General features: G+C 42.1%; 1 protein-coding gene and 1 non-coding gene across 2 annotated transcripts; both read right to left on the bottom strand.

Annotated features, from left to right (window-relative positions):
- Positions 1 to 302: 302 nt before the first annotated feature.
- Positions 303 to 1964, bottom strand: LOC134220007 (uncharacterized). The gene has a single exon (XM_062698926.1). The coding sequence runs from the start codon at positions 1829 to 1831 to the stop codon at positions 383 to 385; it is 1449 nt and encodes a 482-aa protein (XP_062554910.1). The 5' UTR covers positions 1832 to 1964; the 3' UTR covers positions 303 to 382.
- Positions 1965 to 6344: 4380 nt separating this feature from the next.
- Positions 6345 to 6417, bottom strand: Trnak-cuu (transfer RNA lysine (anticodon CUU)). Its single transcript has one exon. It is a non-coding gene; the product is annotated as a tRNA-Lys (tRNA).
- Positions 6418 to 18838: the final 12421 nt, after the last annotated feature.

Here is an 18838-nt window from a genome sequence, read left to right as displayed (position 1 = left end):
GCGAAGCGCATAATCACTTCGCTAATGGATTTTTATTGCTGATGGGATCTGCCGCAAGGGCGAAGGGAGGCTGAGTGAACACGGATCCGCGGGTTACCCATGTGTCATGTCTCGTTACAAAAGTTCGAAATGGTACGGGTAAGAGTTTGCTGATCATTGGTCACGTTCACTTTTGCTTCTCCCGGATTGCTATCGAGTTTCCACTAATCATGGGTGCTCATCTTACCATATGGAAGGCCCGTTTAGACAAGGCATTTCGGATTCTGTTTGCGCGCGTATGAAATTTGATTACCTCTTCAGAATTATGTAACTACGTGGCTTCTTTATTACCTAGACGATTTATCGAATCAACTTACTAGAAAAATGATTACTAAATGCTTCCTTAATAAACGTTGGAAACGTACGCATCTTGTACTTTGAGCGAAGAGCTGGTAGTGCTGGAGCATCGGCGACAGACCTTCTTCACTGGTGCAACAGTTGTTGTACTGACTTGGCCGAGGTTAGAGTAACCACTGAGGCCGGAATTTTTCACTGAGACTTCACCGACAGAACCTAAGGTGCTGCTAATGATGCTTTGTGGAGTAGTGCTTACATATGATGCAACCGGGTTAGTAATTTTCACTAATGGGGCTACGGTAGTACTTGGCACAAATTGGTAGTCTTGGTTGGAACCAACGTTGATGACTCCAAGGCTTGATCCACTTGAAAAGCTGGAGTATCCACTGTTTCCGAGATCGACGTAACTTTCGTATCCTGCACCAGCACCATTGGTGAATGAGCTGTAACTGGAGCCGGTGTTTCCTGCGCTGGTGTATTGATATTCATTGCCACCGCTGGAACCAGATGATTCGACATATTCAACAGCTGGAGCGGGGGTACTGCTGACGTAGGAGTAGCTGGCGCCAGTGTCCTTAGCACTGGCGGTGTTGTAAGAAATTGGAGCCGATGTGCTGCTCACATACGAATAGCCGGACTCAGAATTTCCTGAACTATATCCAGAGAATCCACTATCGACAATTTTTACTGATTTGGCACTAGAAGTTTGAGCAACAATCGGAGCAACATATTTTACTTGCTTCAGCTCTTCCTTGCGGTTCTTATATTTAATGAAATAGACTTCAGGTTTGTTTTGCTTGGCAGGTTCTGGCTTCTGAACGATGACTTCTTGTTGTTGTTCTGGTTTCTGGTGCAGCACGTAGACGATGGTCTTCTCTTCAGATGAAGGTTGCGGCGGGACAACAACGGACTTGGGGGCCGGTGGGGTTGGTGCCTTGATGAAAATGATCTTATAGTGCTTCTGCTTGTGTGAAACAGGCTGGATGACACGTGGTGCGACGTATTCTTCCTTATCTTCTGGAGGGACGTGAACGTAAACATGCTTGTAAACTTCTTCCACCGCTGGTTGGGGCTGCACATAAACGGTGTTTTGAGCCTGACTTCCACTACCAAATACAGCAGATCCTGAAGAATATGAATTGCTTAGAGATCCCTGTCCAGCCCATCCCCAGGATTGCTGTTCTTTGGAATTCCATAATCCGGAAGATGCCTGCTGCTTCTCGTATGTAACTTGTGTTCTCAACGGTTGTACAATGGTACTCTTCACAGGAACTTGGAACACGTTTGAAGTTTGTGTCACTTGTGAATAAGTTGGAAGTTCTTGTTTCAACAGCACTTGTCCATGAGCTTCAGGTTCACAATCATCAACTTCAGGTGTGTAGCTGGGCACCGAAGGGAAATACAAAGTACTACTAATGGATGGCGGATCATAATGGTATCCTTCCGGTGCAGCAATTACTGCCACTACCGCACTCAGCACTATCACTAGTATCATATCTATCCTTTATTTAATACTCTGATTCTTGCACGCTTTTTCGCAATCGCGAACGTATCGTAATCGAATTTAAAACACGAGTAACAAGGAATAGCCCAAGTGCTCCAGTTTTATAGACTTGAATTAGGAAGGACATTACCGTCAACGACGTTTCTGATTGAGTAGAGTAAATCCACTCTTCGGGGCTGCTGGCACTACAAACACAATCGGGCGACGGTTACATAATCTGTGACCAAAACCCAAAAAATTCATCGTCACACAGAGAGCCTCGTTGTTGGGCAGGGTTCGAATAAGTTTTAAACTGATACACATGTTTGGACCACTTCTCCGCAGATTCTGCCTTAGTCAGCCAGTAGTGGTCCGAATGTACATACAATCATACAACCATGGGGTAGATGACAATGACACCACAGTGTTTCCCCGTTTCTGACGCCCGATTGGAGGTCTGCGGTAGGCTGTAGCCCCCAAGAGCACCAAACCGGTGCAACAACTCTCAATTTCGCCGCTTGCAGGGACCAAAAGCATGCGCTAATTTTCGGCTACTTTCATTCTCTTTTGATTATCACCCGAGTTGGGATCAGAAGTATGTTGGAATGGAACAGTTACTAACGCGGCAGGTAATCTCTCACCGCGACACCGTCGCGTCGAAGAGCTTATTACGAAAGAGAGAAAGATCGGCTAATCAATCAATGATCGTTTTTTGGAGTCTTTGGAGGACCGGTTTGAGGTATGTTGTATGACGTCGAGGATCGCCGCACGAACGCAGCAGCCCACTTACACAGTGGTCCACTGATCCAGTGCTCTTGAGTGAGAGCAACATTTGCAACAGTATTCACCAGTGAAGGTTACTTCTCCTGTCCGATGCGTTCCCTTGTTTTCAGGTAGCCACATAATCAGAAACAATGCGAGAGTAAAAGTTGCATGTCCTTCAGCTGTTGGAGTGAATGACTATATGCAGTTTTGCAAAGCTTGTTCCTGATATTCTGCGGTTGGAGTTTCCCATCATTTTGGAGTTTGCAAAAAGAGAAGGGACTTTTTTTAATTAGGAGGACTCACAGGGATTAATCTTAGACCTTGACGAGTTATATAACATCTGTGGCGACTGAAAGAAGAGCTGTCTAGTGGTGTGTCTGCAATGACCCATTTCTGTTATAAAACCTACAGACTTATTCAGGATTCATTTCATTATTGAAATTTGCATTGCTGACTCGGCAAAATTTTTGGGCTCATTTTGATTATTTGTTCACTTATTAGACGAAGAGAAAATTTTTACGGACATTAATAAAATTAGTCTATTATCAAAGTATTAGTAGTATCATAGGTTGTATTTAAAACTAATCAATGTATTCCTATTGGCGTAACTAACGAAAAATTCTAGGGGGGGGTAACTTTTTTTTCTATTTTTATAGTCAAAACACAAAAAAAAGTTATCGTTCTCGCACACTCGACCCAACTCATGTATACTGTTCGCAAACTGGCTTACAGTTATTTTAACAGATCCATTGACTACTTGAACATTACAAATAATGTTCATCGAGGCTCAGCGCTGACTTAAAAAAAATCTAGAGATGTCTTAGGACTCTCGAAAACTTTAGTACGCAATAAATCCATCTGAAAGAATTACAAGTTCTTTCACATTTAAATTTTAGTTGCCTCTCCCTGAAATCTCTGGGATGTCTTGATAATCTTTTTAGAAAGGCCATGCATTTTTTGGGACCGTGTCACAAAGCTAAAGATCACACGTTCGGGTTAGTAAAAAATACTCCCAAAACTCTGAAAAACGTGTAGTTTTTGGCTGTTGCAGTTTTGTAACGCGGCAAACTCAGAATCCGACGGAATTGGAAGATATGTTTTGTGCATCTAATCTTTGAAAAAGGTAAAATAAATTACCAAAACCTTAAAAACTTATTTTTGCTGCGTTAGAAGACTGCAACAGCCGAAAACTACACGCTCCGTTATGTATCCACAGTCGCCAAGCATTAATTCTGAAAATAACTTAAAAATATTAAAGGATTGATCATTTGCTGCAAAAAATCATTGAAAATCAGAGTTTGCTAATAAATTTCCGGTAATCTAAGCATCCTATGTCTCTTTGAATCTAAGACAATTTGCCAAAAAAATTACGCAGTCTAAATAAATATTAAGATTAAGTATTTCCCTTAAATTTCTATCATCAAATAACTGTTCCTATTTATATTTCCTTAAGTAATAATTTCTGGTGCTGGAGAATCATGGGAGCCTAATATCTTTCGTTTTCAGCATTTTTAGCGCAAAGCATAGCAATTGTTCAAAGTTTAAACACTTGATAAAATAGATTCAACTAGCTCGTAGAGAGATGATGGAGAAAATCCATTGCTTACAGTTACGCCTTCATATGACCAGAGAGCAATATAAATGCAAAGTGACCACAATTCTAGGGGGGGGCTAATTTGGTCCTAGGTGGGGCTATAGCCCCCCTAGCCCCCTTGTAGTTACGCCAATGTGTATTCCTTAGTCGTGCGGTGAGATGCGCGGCTACAAAATAATACTATGTTGAATGTAGCTGGGTTCGAATCCCGGTCCGGTCTATGACATATTTTGGGTCTCGGCTGTTCTGAGCATAGAAGTATCATCGTGATAGCCTCATGATATACTAATGCAATAATGGTAACTAGACTTAGAAACCTCGCAAGTAATAACTGTGGAAGAGTCGTACTGAGCGTTTCATCTTCCACTCCGCATCGGATTATGTTGGCAATATTGGTAGCTGATAAGAATGCCCTCTCTGGCTCAACTGAAGCTGGACAAATTGGTTCAACAGCGTTGAAAATCAGTGTCAAGTGCTTGGCTTGCATCCTGGCGTCAACGTAGTTTTCACCGGCAACGCAAGTGTTTTGCTCTGCAGCAGTCTCTTCACGAGTTGTATATTAACGGATGAAAAATCATCCATCGAGACAACTATTTCGTACCGTTCGTCAGGTGTGGTCGTTTTCCCAGTTTCGGCGGTAGCATCAGCAAAGAAATCAACGCTTCAAGATCCTCCGTTTGCTTAATCAAAGTGGCTCTGGATGTCTTGAAGAAAGTGCCAAAAACGTTTCTGATCGATTGCTTTTCAGCAGAATTATTCAAAAAAGTTTCTCTTGGATTCGTTCTTTGAGAGCATCGAATAAGTTAGCAGCAATTTCTGTGGCTTGATTTGATAATTGCTACAAATAAATTGGAGCGCCACGTCAACTGCATATAGAGTGGACAACTCACGTCAGAGTAGTCCCACTGAAAAGGTTCAAAGAAAAGATATTTTAGTTACTAGATAAAGATTGTCGCTGTCGTCGCTGTCCGGAACATCTTTTGCTGGCAAAGATAGGGGAGCTAAATGTCAAAGAAGGAAAATCCATACGATTTGACAGGTATGTACCACACATGTTTCGGACAGCAGAACAAAGGGAACCGAAGCGACAATCTTTATCTAGAAACTAAAATATCTTTTGTTCAAAGACTTGAATTATTTCACCTACCGCTAAAAAATCATCCTCACTTAATTTGAATTTGGATTAAAGCTTCAAATCGATCAGTCATTTTTGAGTAAGTCCCTTCATCTCATAGAATCATTTGAGCATGGATAACACGCTGTCTCAGCTTGTCTCGGTTAAACTCCCTCAAATCCTGCTTCAGAAATGTAACACAGTGTTCCGCATCCATCGATTCTATTATTCTTCGCAATCTTTTCCCGTAAACTTGTCACCTCCCCCTTGAGGGGGGGGCCGCATGAGACGGAGACAAAAGTTCGAAAGAGGCGAAGATGGCACTGGTCCCCATTGCCCACGTACCCAGAACCGCCAACAATAGGTTCAAACTGTATAGTGGACCCATTAACAAAAAAATAACACTATTCGGAATCACCGTATCGAAGTAAAAACATAAATTTTACATGCAATAAAAATGTATTTTAGTACTTACGCTTAATTTCCTTAACTTAAAGTTTAGTATGTGTGTGTGTGTGTCAGTGTAAAAATGTATCCCTCGGCGACTGCAAACCGTCATGTCTGTCCGGACAGACCCAAGATGATTGCTGGCCTCTGCCAGCGATCCAAGCCAACCTTTCATTCGCTGCAAAAATTATGTAGCGGCTTGTGAGAGCAACATCCCAAGACGACGGCGAATTGAAGTGGCTGGCTTGGATCGCTGGCAGAGGCCAGCAATCATCTTGGGTCTGTCCGGACAGACATGACGGTTTGCAGTCGCCGAGGGATACATTTTTACACTGACACACACACACATACTAAACTTTAGGTTAAGGAAATTAAGCGTAAGTACTAAAATACATTTTTATTGCATGTAAAATTTATGTTTTTACTTCGATACGGTGATTCCGAATAGTGTTATTTTTTTGTTAATGGGTCCACTATACAGTTTGAACCTATTGTTGGCGGTTCTGGGTACGTGGGCAATGGGGACCAGTGCCATCTTCGCCTCTTTCGAACTTTTGTCTCCGTCTCATGCGGCCCCCCCCCCTCAAGGGGGAGGTGACAAATGGCGCCCAACGTGGGGCCCGAACCCACGACCCTGAGATTAAGAGTCTCATGCTCTACCGACTGAGCTAGCCGGGCATGAGACTCTTAATCTCAGGGTCATGGCGCCCAGCGTAAATGTTATGTATAGTGGAAAACCATCTTGACGAAGTTTTTCTATTACGGAGTCATTCGCTAAGAACAAAACAGTTTCTGAATTTTCATATGCAATGGTGGATGGTAATTGTAAATCTGTACATAATAGTTTTAGTATTGAATTTTATTTTGAATTGTTTTTTTTAGTGATAGTGAATTTGAATTAATCTTGCGTTATCTGAATTTTAGCAAGAACCTGTAAATTTGTAAATAGATTTTTTATTTCTCTTATTTTTTTAGTTTAGGCAATCGCGTGAATTTGAATTGAAATTATTTGAACTTTTCATTGAATTTTCTCACATTTTTTATTACATTCATTAGTTTAGGGTAGTGAAATGATTGGCCGATCTCAAAAGCAATTGTGATATTGAAAAGTGAATAATCAAAGTGAAAGGACACTCATGGCGTATGGTAAAGAAGGTGAAGATATCGCGAAGAAGTTTATTGATTTAGATAGTGAAGATAGTCCGGTAATGAGCGTTAAGAAAATGAGTCAGCGTGAAATACGTAGACTCACAATCTCTCCCACTTTCAGGGATAGATTGAATGATGTTTATGAGAAGAAAGCGAAAGAAACGAATACGGCGGTAGAGAAAGAAAGTGATTCGAGAGCGCGCGGAAAGGTCGGTAATAAGGAGATGCAAATGATTCCTCCCCCGCCGGTGATGTTCCGTGAACACCCCATGCAATCTATCGGTGAGACTTTGAACAGTGACCGCGAACAGGGTAGACCGTTCGAGAAATACACGGGCGCTAAGCACAAAATTCCGTCGAATAGAACGCCGGAGTTTCAGGAGCAAAAGGGTGCTCCTGATTTGGATTTGAATTTTAATCCTGAGGTAGTGCTTGTAGGAGAGAAGAAAAATACAAATCAGTTGCTTGCTCCGGGTTTCAATATTAAATCGTGGGATCGAAATCCTGCATTTGCAAATAACCCTTTGTTCTTCGATTATAATGGTGATCATGAGCGCAGGAGAAAGTCACTACCAGTTGCACAGTGGCCGATCAAGTACGCTGGCAATGACAATGGGATTGGACTGAATCTTTTCCTTCGAAGAGTTGAATTTTTTGCTCACTCTGAGAAGATGTCGAAAGAAGAGTTATTTGAATCAGCCCACTTTCTTTTAGTAGGGCCTGCTCAAGATTGGTTCGTTGCAAAATGGCCAATTTTGCGTGAAAAGAATTGGGATTATTTTATTCAAGCATTGAGGCACCAATTTTTGCCAAGTAACATCGATCACTACGTAAAGGTACGATCGTTCTCGATGTTCCAGGGAAAAGTGAACTTTTTCCAACTTTTGGTGCGCATGGAGCAGTTCTTTTTATGCCGAACCACCCAATGTCTGAGCAAGACAAATTCGATATAATGTGGCACACAATGAGGCCCATCTACCGAGACCGACTGGCCTTAGTAGACGTCACAGATTTGCACTCATTGGAACGACTATGTGCTAGAATTGATAACAATAATGAGGCAATGATGAATAGATTCGCTCTTTCTTTCGATAATCTCAAGATTAATGAGATTAATAATGCTAATGACAATCCAAGGTCAAACGCTAATTGCAATATCAGACCTACACCGAACAGCAGCAGAAGCACAAACCAACAGAGATTGCAACAATCTAATCAAAATAATACTAGAAATAATTCAAACAACGACCGAAACAACCCACATATTTTGAATCGAAATCCTTATTCACATAGTGACAGGCAAAGAAATGACACAAATTACAACAGTAATCAAAACATTCAACAGGAATTTCGCCCAGAGCGTGGCTGGAGGGAATTGAACTTAGAAGACATTTTGCGATACTACAAAATTCCAGATCGACGAATTTGTTTTAATTGCAGAAAATTTGGTCATCATTTCACGAAATGTTTCTCGAGGCGCAATGTATTTTGCTGCATATGTGGACTTCCGGAATTCCATTACGAGGAATGTCCATTTTGTGAGGCAAAAAACCAAAGAAGGGAAAATTGAAGGAGGTGGTTTTCCCAAGTTCTGAAATTCCTCCAAATTTGAGTTGTGATACATTCCAACAAATAATTTCAGAATTTGAAACCAATACAGATTGTACCGAAGAGAAATGTGACAATGATGAATTCACTGATTATGTTGGTCATTTTCAACAAATTGAAACTGTTTTTGTAAATTTAGATAAAGATGAGAGATATTTTTTGAGATTTTGCGTTTTAGGATTGGAGTTACAAGGTTTGTTGGACAGTGGAAGTAACGTGTCATTAGTTGGAGAACACTTTGGTAATTTGACTAGCTTTCTAGAGATTCAAGATCTGGACAAAAATATTAAAATTTCAACTGCCAGCGGTGAACCAATGAAAATTAATGGATTTGTAGATGTTCCTTTTACAGTCAATCAAAAAACTAAAATTTTACCATGTTTAGTTGTTCCTGAGCTTGGATCGCGTTGTATCTTAGGAATGGATTTTTTTAAATTATTTCAAATTAAAATTACGTTTGATGAAGTGGTTAACAATTTAACAACATACAATGTGGAAGCAAATAATGAAATTCAGTCAGCTTCTCACGTCCTAGATGTGGAACAGACTGAATTGCTAGAGGCTGTGAAGAACAATTTCAAAATATCAGAGCCTGGGACTCTGGAAACATGTAATGTGATGGAACATAATATACAGCTCACTGATGAGAATCCCATTCATTTGAATCCGCATCCGTGGTCGCCCACAATTCAAACAAAAAGTTAATGAGGAGATAGACAGATTGTTGGATCTGGATATCATAGAACCCTCAAACGCCAATTGGGCCTTACAAGTGGTCCCAGTCACCAAAGAAAACGGTGACATGCGACTTTGCTTGGATGCTCGTAAGCTAAACGCGAAAACTATCAGAGACGCATATCCTCTGGCAAGCTCAATGAGAATATTAAATAATTTGGGGAAAAATCGATTTTCTCTCTGTCTTGGACCTAAAGGAATCTTTCCTTCAGGTGAAGTTGGCCGAAAATTCAAAAAGTACACCAGCTTCAAAATTATCGGCAAGGGTCTTTTTCAATATAAAAGGCTTCCATTTGGATTGATAAATAGCAGTGTGCTACCATGTCGCGTATCCTTGATAGAGTTTTAAAAAAAGGATGTTACGAACCATTTATTTTCTCATATTTAGATGACATAATAATTGCAACTAGAACATTTGAGGATCACATTAAATATCTAAAAATTGTCTCAGATTGCTTAAGAGAAGCTAACCTATCCGTAAATTTAGCGAAATGCAAGTTCTGCCTGAAAAGAATTAAATATTTAGGGTTTATTCTTTCGGAGAGCGGCTACCAGCCGAACCCTGAGAGAGTAACTGCGATCTCAAAGTTTGCACGTCCGCAAACTTCAAATGAGATTCGCAGATTCTTAGGGATGGCGGGATACTACCGCAACTTCATCCCGAACTTTAGCGGTATATCATCCCCTATCTCTGACTTGCTGAAAGGCAAGCCCAAGAAGATTAGGTGGACTGATAAGGCCGAACAGGCTTTCCTCAAACTGAAAGAATGTTTGATATCAGAACCAGTTCTTGCCAACCCAGACTGGACAAAAGAATTTACCATACAAACCGACGCCAGTGATGTTGCGATAGCCGGGATACTGACGCAGGAGTTGGGTGGTAAGGAGCATATCATTGCCTTCTTTTCGAGGAAGCTGAGTTCTTGCGAGAAGAAATACGGGCCCACCGATAAGGAAGGGTTAGCGGCTCTTGACGCAATTGAGCATTTTAGGTGTTATGTTGAGGGTTCTCATTTTACGCTGATTACTGATTGCTCTGCAGTTACGTTTATTTGCAACTCAAAGTGGCGACCTAGTTCACGATTGTCACGATGGTCAGTCAAGCTACAGGAATATGACATGACAATCAAACACAGAAAAGGGAAGGATAATGTAGTTTGCGACGCTCTGAGTCGTGCGGTTTGTGCCATTTTTGTGAATTCTACTTCTAGGTGGTACAACGATCTGAAGCAAAAAGTAATCGACACTCCAGAAAACTATCAGAATTTTAAAATTGAAAATGGAGATCTCTATAAATTCGTTACTTCCAGATCTGCACAAACCATGGGTCGACTGGAATGGAAAAGTGGTTGTGCCACCTGACAAGATGACACAACTCGTTGAAGAAGAGCATGCCAAATTAATGCATCTCGGTACAGAAAAGACTTTGGAACGAATAAAATTAAAATATTATTGGCCTAAGATGAACTCCGATGTTAAGAGAGTTTTGTCTAAGTGCAGCACTTGTAATCAGTCGAAGCATTCGACTATTGCTACAATTCCTCCAATGGGAAAACAGAAGGATGCTACCCGCCCATTTCAAATGATAGCTATTGACGATCTTAGCGGTTTTGTCCGTAGTAAATCTGGAAACAATGATTTATTAGTTTGTCTGGATGTCTTCACTAAATATGTTCGTTTATTTCCTGTTAAAAAAATTAGTGTGGAAAGTCTAACTCAGTTAATTAAATGTGAATGGTTTTGAAATTTGGTGTTCCACAAGTGTTAATCTCGGATAATGCTGTAACGTTTTTAGCTAATAAGTTTCAAGATTTGTTGTCCCAGTTTAATGTTCATCATTTTAAGAATACCAGGAGACACTGCCAAAATAACCCAGTGGAACGGGTGAACCGAGTTATTTTAGCGTGTATTCGTTCATATTGTCAGAACGATCACCGCATCTGGGATTCCAAAATCCCAGAAATAGAATTTGCATTGAACAATACAAAACACTCATCAACAGAATTTACGCCATTCTTTCTTGTGCATGGATATGAGTCGGTGATTGATGGAAGAGACCATCTTCAAAATAGGTGTACTTCTGATCCGTCAACTGCTGATTTTGTCCAGCGCAGAAAGGAAGTTCTGGGTACGTGGGCAATGGGGACCAGTGCCATCTTCGCCTCTTTCGAACTTTTGTCTCCGTCTCATGCGGCCCCCCCCCCCTCAAGGGGGAGGTGACAAACTTTTTGTCTAATCCCGTCATGGGTTTTTGGAATCCCAATTGTTGTACCTGTTTTTGGAATTGTGGTTGAAGTTAATGTCCCCATCTGGAGAAGCAGCATGTGTCAGGATAATGTTATGCAATGTTTGATGAGTTTTAATTCCGCTTGTGCTGGAGCCTTCACACTTAATTACTTTTGAGCACTTCACGCACTTGGCTAAGTGTTTGTTGCACGGTGGATCTTTAGCTGATATATGTAGCTGAAAACTATTCTAGATTTTTTAAACTGATAGCAAAATTTGAAATACCGAAAATACCGGTATTTTGCCGTCTCTGATACCGGTATTTTCGGTACTCAAAATTGGCCGGTAATACCGGTATTATCGGTTTCGGTACTACCGGTTAGACCACCCTATGTCAGTGCCACTCCATTCGAGCGAGAGACTTGTCATTCCAAACAATTTTGCTTAACATTTGGTAAGAACTACAGTCATATCTCGATATAAGCGAAGATTACTTGATAATGTGGTAATGCAACCTCAATATAAGGCAACTTCGATATGACGTAACTTTTCCAGTGACCATGAGTGCCTTTTGGTGGCCGTGAGTGTTCATGGGTGTGAATTTGTCAACGACTGTTTCGATTAGAACACATTGGTGCTTCTGAATGCAATAAGTTCCAAACAATTACCGTAAGTTTCCATGAAGGAACATTTGTACTCATGAACACCGATGAATGATATAAGATTTTTTTTTAATAATAAAATTGAAAATATTGGACTCCGCGAATACCCATAATTGTTCATTAGCAAGTCTTTATAATGTAGCGTACACACGCTCAAACACGTTGGACCAACATTGACTCCGCCCCCAAGAAAATGTTTCGGTTGCTGCTTCGGTTACACGTGTGTAAAGTTCTTCGAACAACCGTTTGACAGTTAGCGGCTCGGTTGGAAAAAATCAAAGCGGTTTGATTTTGGTTTGACCTGTCGGGGGTGGAGTCAAAGTTCGACGAACATGTTTGAGCGTTTGTAGTAAAGTCGCACAAACCCTCATATATTTTTTGATGGTTGGTTTTCAAGTTAGCGCGTCGGTCGTTTGTGTGTGATATTGTTGGTCGAATAAATTGAGTGTTCGTGTAGCGATTTGTAGAATATAGTCGATGCTTGACTAAACGAGGGGTGGAGTCAATGTTCGTCAAACTGCTTGACTGGTGTGTGTCGTGACCCGAAAAAATGATCCAGTGTATTTCACAGACCTGATCTTATCTACTACAGTGTGTACGCTGCATAAAGTATCTAAGAGGTTCTGTGAGAGGTCATACGTGCCTGTAAGCTCAAAAATGCCACGTCGCTATGGCATTTTGACGTAGGACTACGTCTTTGTTTTCGATATGGATATTGGAGTACATGTCATAATTTGGAAAAATGAAACCGTCACAGAAATATGATTTTGTCATCAATTATTGCAGATAACAACTGAAGTAACAATTTGACGCCGCAATACACGGTTCGAGGCCGCACCTCGGCACCTGCCGGATCGGAAGCGAACACCATCTTTGCAGGGTTGCTGTCCGGCATTCTTGCAACATGTCCTTCCCATCGTACCCTTCCGGCTTTAGCTACCTTCTGGATACTGGGTTCGCCGTAGAGTTGGGCGTGCTCGTGGTTCATTCTTCGCCGCCACACACCGTCTTTTTGCACACCGCCAAAGATGGTCCTAAGGACCCGTCTCTCGAATACTCCGAGTACTTACAAGTCCTCCTCGAGCATATTCCATGTTTCATGTCCGTAGAGGACAACCGGTCTTATTAGCGTCTTGTACATGACACATTTGGTGCGGTGGCGAATCTTTTTTGACCGCAGTTTCTTCTGGAGCCCGTAGTAGGCCCGACTTCCACAGATAATGCGCCTTCGTATTTCACGAGTAACATTGTTATCAGCCGTTAGCAAGGATCCAAGGTAGACGAATTCCTCGACCACCTCGAAGGTATCCCCGTCTATCGTAACACTGCTTCCCTGGCTTTGACGCATTCACCACCAGTTCAACTTTTGTTGTTTCACGTTCCAGGCGGGTGTACAGTTCTGCCACCTTTGCAAATGTTCGGCCGATAATGTCCATGTCAACCGCGAAACAAATAAATTGACTGGATCTGTTGAAAATCGTACCCCGGTTGTTACACCCGGCTCTCCGCATGACACCTTCTAGCGCAATGTTTAACAACAGGCACGAAAGTCCATCACCTTGTCTTAGCCCCCGGCGCGATTCGAACGAACTGGAGTGTTCGCCCGAAATCTTCACACAGTTTTGCACACCATCTACCGTTGCTTTGATCAGACTGGTAAGCTTCCCTGTTCTCGTCCATAATTTTCCATAGCTCTACGCGGTCTATACTGTCGTATGCCGCCTTGAAATCAACGAACAGATGGTGCGTTGGGACTTGGTATTCACGGAATTTTTGAAGGACTTGCCGTACAGTAAAGATCTGGTCCGTTGTCGAGCGGCCGTCAACGAAGCCGGCATGATAACTTCCCACGAACTCATTCACTAATGGTGACAGACGTCGTAAGATGATCTGGGATATCACTTTGAAAGCGGCATTAAGGATGGTGATCGCTCGAAAGTTCTTACAGTTCTTGTACAGAAAGTTCTTGTCGCCTTTCTTGTAAATGGGGCATATAACCCCTTCCTTCCACTCCTCCGGTAGCTGTTCAGTTTCCCAGATTTTGACTATCAATTTGTGCATTCAAGTGGCTTGTTTTTCCGGGCCCATTTTGATGAGCTCAGCTCCGATACCATCCTTACCAGCTGATTTATTGGTCTTTAGCTGTTGGATGGCATCCTTAACTTCCCTCAAGGTGGGGGCTGGTTGGCTTCCATCGTCCGCTGAACTGACGTAATCATCTCCTTCGCTGCCTTGGCTTCCACTGCCTGTACTCCCAGCGCCATTCAAATGTTCCTCGTAGTGCTGCTTCCACCTTTCGATCACCACACGTTCGTCCGTCAAGATGCTCCCATCCTTATCCCTGCACATTTCGGCTCGCGGCACGAAGTATTTGCGGGAAGCGTTGAGTTTCTGATAGAACTTGCGTGTTTCTTGAGAACGGCACAGCTGTTCCATTTCCTCGCACTCCGCTTCTTCCAGGCAGCGTTTCTTCTCCTGAAAAAGGCGGGTCTGCTGACCCCGCTTTCGTCTATAACGTTCCATGTTCTGCCGGGTACCTTGCTGCAGTGCGACCGCCCGCGCTGCGTCCTTCTCCTCCAGAATCTGTCTGCATTCTTCGTCGAACCAACCGTTCCGTCGACTTCGTCCAATATACCCGACGTTGTTTTCCGCTGCGTCGTTAATGGCTGCTTTGACTGTATTCCAGCAGTCCTCAAGAGGGGCCCCTTCCGGCTCACCCTTTTCCGGCAACGCTGCCTCGAGATGCTGCGCGTATGCAGTGGCGACATCAGGTTGCTTCAGTCGCTCTAGGTCGTACTGCGGCGGTCGTCGGTACCGAACATTGTTGATGACGGATAGTTTTGGGCGCAGTTTAACCATCACCAGATAGTGGTCAGAGTCGATGTTAGCGCCACGATATGCCCTGACGTCGATAATGTCGGAGAAGTGCCGTCCATCAATCAGAACGTGGTCGATTTGTAATTCTGTTTGCAGTGGAGATCTCCAAGTGTACCGATACGGGAGGCTGTGTTGGAAGTAGGTACTGCGAATTGCCATATTCTTGGAGGTGGCGAAACCAATTAGTCGTAGGCCGTTTTCGTTCGTCAGCCGGTCAGTGCTAAACTTCTTAATAGTCGGTCCTCTTGGCCAACCTGAGCGTTCAAATCTATTATGATGATTTTGTCGTCGTGGCTTGGGCAGCTGTCGTACTCACGTTCCAGCTGCGCGTAGAATGCGTCCTTATCATCATCAGTGCTTCCGGAGTGTGGGTTAAGGACGTTGATTATGCTGAAGTTGATGAACCGGCCTTTGATCCTCAATCTGCACAATCTCTCATTGATCGCCCACTACCCAATCACGCGCCTTTGCATATCGCCCATGACTATGAAAGCTGTTCCCAGCTCGTGTATGTTGACGCAGCTCTGGTACCTCTGGTACCTGATTACCTCTAAACGTTCGCACCATTGATCCCTTCCAGCAAACCTCCTGCGGCGCTACGATGCCGAATCCACGGTCCTTGAGCACATCGGCGAGTATGCGTGTGCTCCCGAAGAAGTTGAGAGATTTGCAGTTCCACGAACCGAGTTTCCGATCGCTAGTCCCTTTTCGTGGAGGTGGTATTCGCGGATGGTTCCGGTCCGTACTCTCTTGTTGATTGTTCGTTGCTTATGTTTTTTTTTAAAGGCTGGCTTGCATGGCTTGACACCTTATTCCTTATTTCCGGTGGACCATGGTGCACAGTTTCACTTAGAGTCCCTCGCTGGCACTCGGACGATGATCAGCCGCCCCTAACACGGAGAACAGACGCTGTTGTTGTTGTGAACATTCAACGCTAAGGAAATAATTAAATGGCCACTAGTTGTTTTCAATTGAATATAAATATGATAATCAGTCTTGTGAATTTTGTTGTGTGGCTCATTTTCAGAAATCATTAATTCAACTTATCTATGTACGTAGTCGTACATTTGCAGTTCGTATAGCCTATCATAGGGCTGTCCCCTTATACGTTCATTCTCATTCAAAACTGGATATTTATGCACATCTCTTCCTGAAATTGCCAGTGAGTTGGGCCCTGTTGCCCGTGAGTGTTCGTGAGTACCCTTGAGTGCCCATATCAGATTATGATTATTAATGTTTGTGAGTTCCCATTTCCACGAGTGCCTACTTTTAATGTGTTCCCATAAGAGAAAAGAAAGCTGTAGTGATAGGATTTTTATTCTAACCATCACAAGTCGTTTGAGAAAAACTCAAAGGTGCAGTCCAATCGGGTTGTACGCAAAGGTGACGTAGGACTACGTAGCTATACAAAATTGATTGTATTTGCCATAATAATTTGTGTCTCTTTATTAACATTGAGCAAACTGCTCGGAGGTCAACTGAATCAAGAAGGTGAAAAGTTGGTCTCAGTTGGATGGACTTTGAGTCTCTAACCTTGGGATTTACATGACTCATCGGCCGCATCGCCGCTGAAGCCACTCGACTGGCTTTCAGTGGAGGATATCTCAATCCTAGAAGACACCAACCTCAAAAATGTCCGAAATAAAGGAGAAATAAGCAGAATCAGAAGTGGCATAAAACCAAACGCAACTATATTTATTTGTAACCTTTGGTTTTTGCCCGCGATGCGAACGTACGTGGCAAAGTAGGGAGAACTTCAAGAATAAATTTCTTAAGGACTTAAGTTATTTATCCAAGAAGAGATATTGGCGTCTTCATCGATTGGCTGTCATGGCGGAAAGTGAAATTTTTTGGCAATATTATTTGGTTTTGTTTCTGTTAGTCATTGCAATGGAATTGAAAACAGTTTTTTCAGAGCCACAATTTTATACAAAAGAAGGTCAATCCGAGATAAATTTTCTTCAAAGTGCAAAACCTTATCGTTTCGCGACGGCAGAAGGCTACTCTTCCGAAGCAGAAACACAAGCGCTCGATGGCAGGGATGATGCAATAAATTTGTTTGAATGGATGAAATCACTCACAGCAACCAAGCTACCACGCCAAACGCCGATGCCACCGAAACAGTCCATTATTACAATCAACCCTGAGAAGAACCAATTTTCTTTTCCCCATGCGTCTTTCCAATAACTAACTGTATCCAAATGCTTTTCGGAAATTGTCCGACAGCCACTCGATGATTTTTCACTAAGCCTCCACCATTTGAGATAAATTTTCAGCATTGCCACTGGTGCTACCTACGCCTTCGTGCTGCTGTGTCAGCTCCGCTGCATCACTTTTTATCAATTATCGATAATAAATAGTCAAAAATCAGTATTTCCATACAAATAAAACCCAAATTAATCCACCTAGCGGTGAAGATATACTGATGGTGGGAACTTCGTTTTTTTTCCAATCCTTATCTTACCAAAAATGTTGACAATTTTGTTTTTCTGTAAAATAAGCATAATACATTATGTTATAATCAAGTTATGACGATCGTGAAATTTTCTTTCATCCATTTTTGACAGAGAAATTATTTCAAGTATTGTTATTTGTAACACATATTGATATAATTGTTATGACTAACTGGTCAGGTTGGTATATAACATCATGGGTCTCCAAGACTTCTATAAAAGGTTCGATTTCGGAGTGAAATGTACACGAACATTTTGAAAATTCAAGCTCTATCTAGAATAAGGGCGAATGTCGCAAGAGAGGATTCTCTTCGTCGACTTCCCCTCTTTTTAATAAAAGTAACAAGCAGCGGATTTCTTTGTGGTTTATCACCTCGGCACGATAGAAAACAATGCGAACTTGCATTATGAGGTGGTAAACTGCAAAGAAATCATCTGCTTGTCACCTTTATTTAAAAGAGGGGAAGTCGATGAAGAGAATTCTCTTTTGCGACATTCGCCCTTTTACCAGATAGAGCTTGAATTAAGCCAATAATTCTCAAGGCCGACTAGAATATGACGTCAAATACATTTAAGATTATTCAACCAACGACACTACCACCCCCTTCGCCAAGGTCCGATGCCATTTTTGAACGATTCCTAAATATAAATAGAAGACTAACAAAACCGCAACAAAACATAATATAATATGGAAATAAGGAGATGTATTAAACTAAAACTATATTCAAATTTGCCCTTGAAATCACCCAAACTTCACCATAACTCCACACCACCCATCATACCACACACCACCCAAACCAAACAGCATGTTGAAACATCAATGAAATCCCTCTTTTTCCCCTTCCAATGTATGACACAAAACAAACGCAAACACCACCATGGCCACGAGCGAACGAACCAGCAGTTAATCGTGTCGTTATCGAGTGCCATTTCTGTTACCAATGATGAAACTTACAACTGTGTTGGTGCGAATGCTCCGATAAAGTACCTATAATGGCAATAAACATCATCGAGTCGGCTCTAAACTTAAAAGCGCGTACGTTGTTCGTCGATTAGTTTTCGTGTTCAACACGTTCCACATTGCAAGCTTTGAAAAGCTTTGCTCGTTGCGTTAGCGTTATCGATATTGCCGTAGCGAGGTTTCTAACCCATCGAGCAAACGTAATTTATATTACAGCATGGTAGCTGCTCAATGCTCGTAGTCCCGATTATATGGGAAAAAATGAAAAACAGCCTAAACAATTTTCCTTGTCAGCTGCGAACGCATTAATCAATCTTGATGAAATGAAATAGCATGTAATTAGAAGAGTGGCTCTGCGGAATGCAACTTGTTGCGATAAAATCAGTTAAGTCTAAGTACATGAAAATCGTGTGAGTTTTTGAGGTTGA

This window comes from Armigeres subalbatus, chromosome 3 (genome assembly GCF_024139115.2).
Source record: "Armigeres subalbatus isolate Guangzhou_Male chromosome 3, GZ_Asu_2, whole genome shotgun sequence".
Classification (NCBI taxonomy): Eukaryota; Metazoa; Arthropoda; class Insecta; order Diptera; family Culicidae; genus Armigeres; species Armigeres subalbatus.
Note: the sequence above shows the minus strand (reverse complement) of the source record. Positions and strands in the feature narration are given on the sequence as shown.

What these genes read in the sequence shown, in the direction of transcription:
- LOC134220007 (XM_062698926.1), bottom strand. Translation starts at nt 1,831, where the DNA reads ATGATACTAGTGATAGTGCTGAGTGCGGTAGTGGCAGTAATTGCTGCA.